The sequence below is a fragment of the Propithecus coquereli genome, unplaced genomic scaffold (genome assembly GCF_000956105.1).
Source record: "Propithecus coquereli isolate 6110/MARCELLA unplaced genomic scaffold, Pcoq_1.0 Scaffold143, whole genome shotgun sequence".
Taxonomy (NCBI): Eukaryota; Metazoa; Chordata; class Mammalia; order Primates; family Indriidae; genus Propithecus; species Propithecus coquereli.
This window is the reverse complement of record NW_012138636.1, coordinates 3,188,159-3,198,706: the sequence shown is the minus strand read 5'-3', so window position 1 is coordinate 3,198,706 and position 10,548 is coordinate 3,188,159. Positions and strand designations below refer to the sequence as shown.

Here is a 10,548-nt window from a genome sequence, read left to right as displayed (position 1 = left end):
ATTCTCAAATATGAGCTGTCAAGTGTCATAATGTAATTTCCTCTCAAATCATTTAGAAAAACAGTACGTCTAGAGAGCAAGAAGTCCACACACACACACACACACACACACACACGGTGGGGCAGGAGATGTGGTATAATAGTAGCAACTGGAAAATCTAAGTGATAGGTATAAGCGTGTTCATTACATTATTCTTGCATTTTTTTTTCCGTAGCCTTGAAAATTTTCAATAGAAAAAGTTGGGAAAAAACAGAAAACAAACAAAAAGTACTTTAAATGGTTTTGAAGAGAAAGCCAGAGAAGAAAGAATTTACAAATCAGTTCTGAAACCAAACACAAATACTTTTTATTTATGGGATATCGTTTTACATCGAGTCCATTAAAACCTAAAACCAGTTTGCTGTACTCGAGTTAGGTGGCGTGACATTGTTTTAGTTAAGCTGGAGTCACAGGACTTGCACACTTTATGGATGTAATGCAGGTACTGACGACACGAAGCATTCACAGTTATAGGTTAGCTGCTGTTCATTTAACAGTAACCCCCAATAGAAATCAGTTTATGAAAAAAAGCAACCCACATTTTGGTCTCATTTACAGACACCCAACATTTTAGTTGGTCAATGAATTCTATACATTTATGATACAACACTGGAAAGAATAAAGGATAAGGCTTACAGAGGTATTTTAGCAGTTGTAAGAACAAAATCCAAGGGCACAAACTAACTTTTAAAGCTTTCTGGATAAACTTCAAAAGCACTGTTAAAATAGAGACCGAGAGGCGAAAGAAATCTGTTGTTAAACCAGAATCTAGAGGTTTGTCTAGTCAGATGTATAAAAACGTAATTCAGAGTTCATGCTTCAGAAAAGGTGCACGTAATATTACAGTGGATGCTCGTGGCAAATTGAACAGTGCAATTTCTGACCTAGCGCAGCAGTGAACATCTGGGAGTTGTATTCCATCACGACGGAGTATCGCAGTGTCGAGTTCAAAACACAACGGAGAGGGAGAAACGGTGTAGACTTCGGTACTAAAGAAAAACCAGAAGAAGGCGCCCTGATTTACTTAACATTAGCCAGTAGATAAGCTGTCAGTGATGGTTCGGTTTTGCGTAACTTAGGGAAATTCTTAAGAAAATGTATCTTATTATTCCGTCCAACCCTTTTTTCTCCCGTTAAAAACAACTACATAAAATCAAGAAAACCAAGGGCAAGCAATCTGCCATCAGTAGTCACAGAGGTTTATTTTTCAAGGCAGTTGAAGGATTATTTGGAGTTTTCTAAATATGCGAGATTATCCCTTTGGAATACTTATTTTCATATCACACACCATGAAACAGCTTTTACTCGAGTTCTTCTACTGTCACCAAAATGTTCACTGTGGATGAAATGTAACGTCTCCCCCTTGTAACAATTCTTTCATATGAGGATAAACTGTGCTTCGTGTTGAAAAAATGTTCCAGATTCTAACATAACATTTAAAATAATTTTACCTATGATTTATATTTGCTTTAAACAAAACTATAGTTGATCAAATTTAAAACCGTTGCCTTTAAAGTGTGATTTTTTAACTTTCTGGGGGTACTTTTACAAATGAATCACTTCTCCACAGATCTGAACCTCCCCACGGCCAGGCGCCTCTGCAATACACATACATCCGTCACATTCGTCTCGCTAGCTGTCGCTTGCCATCGACATTTTCTGTTCTTTTCAGGTATTAATTTATGCAAACTGGTATTAATTTGTAAGGTTAAAAGTCAGTCTACAAACAAGGAATGGTTAAGTATGCTTAATCACTACAGAGTTTTTAAAACTTCTGGTTTATTTCACAGCAAACCAAATCTTTCTATTTGGTAGGAAAAAAAAAGTAGTTGCATTCTACCATACCATGATTTTGCATATGCACACACACTGTATATACATACAAAATTTCTGTCTTTGGTGGTTCAGTCAGGGAAAAAATAATATGGAAATCTGAACACTGTTCGCAAAGAAACCGTAACAGTGATCAAGAGTAGCATTGTCTGTGTGCTTTGCTCATTTAATGCCACTTAAAGGTTCACATGTCATCTAAAAGACTTCTTGGCCAGATTTCCAAAAAATCCAAACTTCTTCCAATCATCACATGCTCAATCAAGGATCTTGCTGACAACTACAGCATCCACTCGTTCAAATGCACCATTAGCTTTTCACTTGGTCAAATCATTAGACTGTTGTGGTTTCACAGAACTTTAGGGACTGAATCAGTATCATTCAATAGCACCAGGAAGTTGGGGTAAAACATGTTCTCTCTCTGTTTCCTCAAGAAGGGCAAGGCCAAAAAAGAAAAAAGACATAAAACAGAAACCTAAAAACACCATCCTCTTTACTCTCATTTCCTCATCCACATAAATAATGGCTATTCCCCTCTGTACAAATGACTCGGGTAATGACAAGTGGCCCCTCCAAGACAGGTCCCAGCGAGAACTGGGCCATCTCGACGCTGGTGGTCACGTGTCCACTGCCCGCAATGGACATGCTGCAAGGAAAAGCCCAGCGTGACAGAAACGAACAAGGAAAACAAACTAGAACAAAACACCTCTCACTCGTAGTATGGTTCTTTTCTCAAAAAACTAGAAATTAGACACCATAAAAGCTGAACTAAAAATTCAAGCCACAACTAAAAGTGCTCTGCATTTATAAATTGCCAGCAAACCATGAGGTTTTCACAAGGAGGCAAAGTGAATCTATGTAGAGTGGCACAGAGAGCACCAGCAGACCAAACACTGGCTAGAAGAATGCAAAAGGGAAATAGAAAAAGAGAAAAACCATCAAAGAAAGAATGTTTACAGGAATTTAAACCCCATTTTAAAAAAAAGGTGCAATTTGAATTTGTTCATTTGTACCTATATTCAAGCTACTATAGTTTTAACATTAAAAAGCAAAAAACTATACCCTTGCATGGTAGGAATGATTTGTGGCATGTTACGTGTCTATATGTTCAAATAATTATAACTTTCATGCTGATATTGTTGAGTAAACCAAATTATGTTTGGCATTTGCCTCTGAGAAGTTAGGACTCCCACCTCCTTCCAGAAGTCGGCCTCTCGGACAGTAAGGTTATTCTGGCAACGTTTACTCAGGTCACAGCTGTTTTGTCTTGTTTGCTGAAATGCTACATTTGAGACCGAACAGAGGATAACTGGTTCATTCGAAAAAAAGGGACTAGAAATACGCCACAAAATTATTTTTACAATACATTTTTGAAGAAATAATCTCTAGGTGAAGCTTTTTCTTTTTATACACATATACAAAATTTAAACAGCAATATACACATCATCACAGTGAGGACGTTGGCAAATTCACCAATCTGTAGTGTAAATACACACTGCGAAGCAGCCCTCCGAGAGAACAATGCTACACAGCAAGCAGAGCTGGCCCACTCAATAGCAAACACCGACACGTCCCTGCGCAAGGGAGACAGTGCAAGAAAAGCAGCATGCGCTTGGATACGAACAGCAATTTATGGCTAATGGGTGACATAACTGGTAACAGTGACTCTCTCGCTGCTGTGCAGACAGTCCTAGGACATCTGTTTGTCTTTATACCACTCCACAAACTCGTCCAACAAAACCGGCCCTGGAGAGAGGGAGAGAGAAAACAACGTGGCTCGGAGGCTTTTCCCGGCGAGGCTGCGGACAAACGCACGCGATGGGGCAAGAGAGGCGCCAGTACTTACACGCGCCGTCTTCATCATAGTTGCCGAGGTCAAGGTTAATTGTTCTGCTAAACTCTAGGACATTGCACCACTGGTCTTTATTAATAACTTTGTATTTTGATTGCTGATGGAGGGAAAAGTAATAAGAATTACTGACACTTAAAACGAACGAATGCGATGGTTTCAATTGCTGTATAAATCAACTAAATACAGTTCACGTAAGGCTAACTCTTTCCCTTTGAGCTGTGTTAAGCACCGATCTCAGAGGACGGTGAGGGAGACCAAGAGTAGAATTTAAGATGGCAATTTTCATTGCAGCTCAACACAAAATGGCAAGCACATCAAAGAAACATGATTTTGTATCCCCAGAAGTGAAGCTTCTAGACGGCCACAGTCCTTTTATATAAAATGCAGATAATACCTTTTATATAAAATGGGGAGATGTTGCAAGGATTAAAAGAGATAATTTACATAATTTATGTAAAGCACTTCATGCAGTGCTTGGCACAAAGTAAGTGCTAACTAAAGAGGAGCTCCCATTAATGATCCCGGACATAATCAGCACTGCCCATGGCCAAGCTGTCATCTTAGAGCACATGCAGGAGAAGTCACGTCATAAGAACCGCTAAGCGCCGCGAGTGGTCTCAAACCTAGGTGCTCTTGTCACTGAAGAAAATTGCTGTTCTAATAATTCACAACTTGAATCTGATCATAAAAGAAACTAGAAGAGCTGTGAAGTAGTTTTTCTATTCCTCTTAGACAAGAAATGTGCCGTACATATATCTGAAAATACGGTATCCTCGTATAAAGATTTAAAGATGAAATCCAGAACCAACAACTTTCAAATCCTCACCACTAAAACCGGGAACACAGTAAAACAATACAAGTACATAAAAAGCAAAGAGAGTTGAGCCGATGGTTTTGAGGACGCAAATGCAAGGAAAGCTGAAGTGGAAGGATTGCTATCTCCTTTGAAAAGAAAACCGCAAACTAATGTCAGAGAGGGAACAAAACACAGACTACAAGTCTAACTTTCTAAGCAACGAGAAGCAAAGGCCAGTCTTGAAACAGCTGATGATGCGCCTGGCATCGTGCAGCTGAATTTCCTCACGGCCAGGTCTTCCGAGTGTAAGAGCCCTTTGCATTCAGGCGCAAGTCCTGTTACATTCTCTGAGAACAAGGAACTACTTCCACTGATTTTCCAAATGGTGCTAACTCATCTCATGGGGGTATCAGGGCAATCAGAACAGATCAGATGTAGATACGGGTTATCAGGTAAACAAACACTTCTTATACTTGAAACCAGTTTTTATAACTTTCTCGAGGAGGCCCTGTTAGTAATGTTAAAAGAACTTTTAATAGCAGTCCTCAAAGAATCATGTAAGTTTTTCTGGACTATTACACAAAGTAAACTGTAAGAAAGATTATTTCAAGAGTGAAGCTGGAGTCAGGGTAAGGTCCAGGATTTCCTCAAAGACCCAACATCCTCGTCCTTACAAGCAAAGGACGTTTTTTTTTTTAAGGGGTTTGGGGCAGGAGGGCAAGGAGGATGCCATATATGACAACCCGAGTAACTCAAACTTACATCCCAGATACTACCAGGCCCTGCAGGATGACATTTCAACAAAACCAGCTCCTAATAATCAGTTCAAAATTTCTGATCATCAATACTTAAAGCAAACAACCAACAATGATGGAGTGAGGTGCTGGATTGTTTCTGATACAGATCTGAAAACAATTTAAACTGAACGGGATATGGTCAGTTTGCCTGATACTTAGACTGGTCCTCATGCTACTTAGAGATGAGAGTAGATAAGCAAGGTAGATTGTAACTAAGTAGATTACAACCTAGTTTTAGTAAGAAGGCAGATGGCTGTTTTTTAACCTTTGCTTAATAAAAGTGGAAATTCATCTAAAGTCAAAAGAAAGTAAATCTTATTTTTCTACTGTTATAAAGAGCAGGAAATCTAAACAAAAGTGAAGCTTTTAAATAGGGACAAGAAAGGAGGGAAGGACAGAGCTGTGGCTGTTTCTGATGCATTTGTACGTGGAATGATGCAACACGACATTAAACGCATAGAGATGCACTCCAAGAAGACAGGTAGCTGCTGACTGAACAGCAATTATGTCACCAAAATTCCTACAGGCAGAAAAGTACAACAAATAAAAAAGTACATAAAATGGTTAAATAAAGTATATTTGGTAGTTCTAAGCAAGCAAACACACATTTCATAAAACAACAATTTGGTACCTCTAAGAATTGGTGAAAAACTGGAAAAAGGGGCCAGATTTTTCCTAATAACAGTCCCAACATGCACTTGGCAGTGTTTATGTCTAGGCTGCGCTGGTCCTTCTCCTGTTTAACAAACAAAAACAAGGATGAGCCAGATGCCCCCAAATAATAAATTCCAGTAATCCAAATTTGGTATTTTACTTCAACAACAAATCAGTAAACAGCTCATATATCACACACCATAAAAACCCTGAGTCAAGACTGGGGAGGGAGATGGGAGGTCGTCAGATACAACGGAAGGCTTGGTCATTTCGGTAATATATAAACTCGCTGTGAGAAAGGTTCATGTCACTTGAGTGCTCACCCTAATGCAAAATCAGTTATGTAGTATCTACAATCATTTCATGGGATAAATACAAATCTATAACTCAATTACTTGCTTCACATTTTTGATAATTATCAAAATCATAATTGTTGACCCTAAAGCCCATAACTTAACTCAATAAAGTTTAAAGGGTTTGACTCCCATGCTTAGGAATCAGGTTTCCTTAATAAAAATGATTTTTCCAACAATTTGATGCCACTGATAAATTTTTTTCTTGTACCTAAACATGCTGGAATTAAGTTTAGCTCATCATAAATGTTGGGGCTCTGGAGATTCTCTCCAAATCAGAGGATATATTCATCTACTCAGTTGGTGGGAAAACAGTTTTATCTACCCAGTATCCTTCTTACCTTGGGTTTCTGAGACGTGACTCTCCTAGCAGAATGCCCCTAACTAGTAACCAACCAAAAGATAACATTTCAAAAGGGAACCAGTAAAGAGCACATAAACCCAAATATGGACAGATTAAGCTCATTCCGCTTATATTTGCAATTAAGAGCCTACTTTCTCATTCCCATCTTTATCTGTTTCCATTCCAGAACTACAAGTGGGCAGTTTCTATGGAAAGGAACAGAGGGCCTGGGACTGTAAGGATACCTTCCAGCAGTGGTCCCCAACCTTTTGGCACCAGGGACTGGTTTCATGGAAGACCATTTTTCCGCAGCCTGGGGGTGGGGGCGGGGGAGGCGGAGCTCCGGCAGCGGTGCCAGCAGCTGCAGCCTGGCTCCTAACAGGCCACGGACCGGTACCAGTCCACGGCCCAGGGGTTGGGGACCACAGCTTACATATCCAAAACTAGCCTCCATGTGGTAACTTAACTACAGTGGGAATGTGCAAAGTACTTCTCTGCAAAGGGAGGAAAGTGCCTGCTATCCCAGTGGAGTGGAATCTAAATGTTCAAATTAAAGGATGATGCGTGACCACTGTCAGCCACGTATGTGGTCACACATACCTCCTGATAAAATAAATCCTTACCACAAGGACTCTAACAGTGAGGTGCTCTTTAGTACACAAAGAATTTCTAGCCATGACACTGAACTGGGACTTAAACAAAATACAGCAAATAGAAGGGCCTCACTCAACGATAGCAAACAAGGTAGATGAAGATACAGAAAGATGCTGCTTAAGGAAGATGTACAATAGATCTTTTGGTCCCAGTTGTGAGGTACAAGCGCTAGTCACAAATAGAACAGGTCAGATGGCTCTGTGTCACCCTTCTCTGTTAGAAGTCACACAACTTAAGTCTGCTGCTGGCAGGGGTGTCCCAATTCCACAGTTCTACGCACCCAGGTAGGGTCTCCTCTCCACAGCGTTCTCTGCCTGTGCCTCGGGCATGCATGTGGTCCTGCTCGGGGCTGCAGCCCTCACTCCCAGTGGAGAAGAGGACGGTGGAAGAGGTGCTCTGGAGACTGCCTGCCTTCTACCAACCAAACCTACTGGTCTGTTGCGTTTTAAGGGCTTACACTTCTGCGATGCGCTGTGGAAGCAAATGGAAAACCTCCTCTTCCCCTGTAATGCAGGTGTGGCAGATGGCAACGGCACACCATGCTAGGAAGCACTCCACAAGAAAAACGAGTAAACTGTTGAGAAACACACGTGGCACCACAGGACCGGGCCAAAGTCCGTTTGCTGAACAACAGCTCACGCAGCACTGGGCTGACGACACTGGCGCTCTGGAAAAGTTTTCCTTTTGCAGAGTTTGTAATCATTCACTAAACCCAAAATCTCTAGTCTTGCTGTGATATGTATGTGCCTTCTTCCACCACCATCGGTGCCTATAGCCCCATCACAATGGACATACACTAAGGTGACAGAAAAGAAAAAAAGATACAAAGGACCTGGACAGACTCTTTGCAACAATATAACCATCTGACAAACTGATGATCATGAAGGGTTTCGATGCGTATGTTTGGCAGTGATGCCGAAACATGGAGGAAAGGCATCAGACTCACAGGACCGGAAAGCTGAGCGCACTCACTCACTCCTGCTCTGCAAGGGTGCCAGCCAGCAGCTCGCAATCACTAACACCATCTTCTGCCTAGCAAACAAGAGAAAGATATTATGGATGCACTCCCAGTCTGAACAGTGGCAACTCGCTGATAACCAACATTGCCTAGGGGTGGGCTTGCAGCTAAGTGCAAATGACCACAACCAGAACACTCAACATTCCTGGGAACAACACAGTCAAGAGACCCCACAGCAAAAATCTGCTACGCATCAAAATGGAGGCACTCCCAGGGGGTTCTCTGATGACAATGATCCTAATGGCATTCTCTGCAAAGGGGTTCCCAATTAAAAGTGAAAAGAATCTCCCAGGATGCTGTCAGGCATCAACATTATAGGTATTTAAAAAAAATAGTCGCCTTAACAAATTCAAGGAGTAAAGACATCCAAAAGCTCTTTACAAGAAATTAAACTAGTACACTTGTCAACACCAATCCTGTGACCCTCTGCTCAAGTGGCACCAAGGAACAAGGGGCAGACCAATAGATTTCTGCATCCCAAGGTCAGACTCTAAGCAGAAAGTACCTTGAGACAGCCCGCCAAGAGCCAATCGGCGGCCCCAGAAGGCCCACCAAAGTTAAAGGAGAAGAAAACGAAAACTTTTCTCCCTACCCACCTCTTAACCCAAAATATGTACGTATGTATTTCATAAACTTTAATTTTCTGAGATAAATAAAAAAAAATTTTGTGTCATTTTTCAAATAAAAACAGGAAGTAAACAGGTTCTATACACCAAAAATGTACCCACTCCCGACAATCTATAACTAGACTCTACCTTGTTGCCTTCCCAAATATGGATTAAAAACAGCAGTTACAGAATGGTATCAGATCTCTAATAGTACAGCAGCAAAACCAAAGAATCCTACTCTGAATATTCTAAGAAGTAATAAAATTGTATTAAGGTCTGACTTGAAGATCTGATAGAAAAAAGAAATAGTTCCTTTGTTTATATAATACTGTTTCAGTATAGGTCCTCCTGTAAGATGTTGTGACAATTAAGCATTTTTTTCCTTAGGTGGCACAAATGACTTATACTATAGCTGAAATTAATTGTAAATATGTACATGTAAAATTGATATTACAAAAATAAATCTTTAACACATTGACTGCCCCACCAGAAAAAAAATTTTTTTTCCTTGGGGCCACAGTGTTTTATTACAAAAATAGAATAAAAACTTTGAAAACAAAATGATCCTTTCTAATTGAATGAAAAATTTGTTATTTTTTATTGTTTTCTGTGTGTGAGTTATATGCAACTTGAAAAATAGTTCACTCGGCTCCCGGTGTAGAGACGTGTGAGTTACGTATGCTTCACGAGGCCCTGGGCTCAAAACTAGCGTGAGTTAAATACAACTCACATGGCAGTTACCATGTTAAACATCTCGGTATCCAGATGTGCTCTCCGCAGAGCCACGCCGCCTCCCTGACTCAACTGCCATCACCCCGTGGTATCTTGTCAGAGGGAGATGGCGGGATAGAAATTCAAAGGCCAAAATGACCAGTTCTCTCATACGATTGGAATTTTGTTTCAGTATTTTTATGTATAGGGTTTTTTCCCCCCCCTCAGTGTAAATTTTATTTATTATATAAACAAATATTGTTTTATGCTTCTTTTAAATAAAACAGCCATTTCTCCTTGGTTCCTTTTTTTTAAAAAAAAGACCTAATGAGAACAAGAAGATTGGATGAAGAGAATGAGCTAAAAGGCTAACCACAGCAATCTTTCATTGATGGGAGAAACGCTAGTAAACACCAGTCCGTTCGGTGTCCCGTTCTCTGTGGGAGGGGTGCGGGGTGGAGGGAGCCTGATCAGCAGTGGCACCGAGGGCCGGAGGCCGAGGGTTTGCAGCGCTGCTGTTCTCCGCGGCAATGGGTGTTCCCCTGCATCGCAGCCCCGCCTGGTGCAGAAAGGGACCGGCTTTGAGGGAGAAGTTTATGGCTCAGTTCTAAGAGCGTAATTAAACTCCCATTCACAAAACTGATTCGCTGTATTTTCAGTTGTATAAACTGAGCCACAGAATTTAAGATTTGAAGGCTTTAGAGCCATCTGTCTTTACCCTTTGTTGACTTGGGTAGCTGTGTAAAGGACAGCATTTTCTCTAGGTCTGTGTTTTGTAGTCTCTGTGGTCCCAGCTGAGAATGCCAGGACATACGTCAGAGGTCTGTCTTTACGTCTTTTGATTTCACGTACCAATTTCTGACTGGGTCTTCACCATTTATGTTTGGAATCAC

General features: G+C 40.8%; 1 protein-coding gene across 1 annotated transcript in view; it reads right to left on the bottom strand.

Moving 5' to 3' along the window:
- Positions 1-1,807: 1,807 nt before the first annotated feature.
- The window catches only part of DCUN1D4 (DCN1, defective in cullin neddylation 1, domain containing 4), an 81,558-nt gene continuing 72,817 nt past the window's right edge, over positions 1,808-10,548 (bottom strand). Inside the window, 3 exon segments of the mRNA XM_012639901.1 lie at positions 1,808-3,615; positions 3,716-3,818; positions 5,946-6,050. Of these exon segments, the coding sequence (XP_012495355.1) occupies positions 3,560-3,615; positions 3,716-3,818; positions 5,946-6,050 (264 nt within the window). The 3' untranslated portion in view covers positions 1,808-3,559.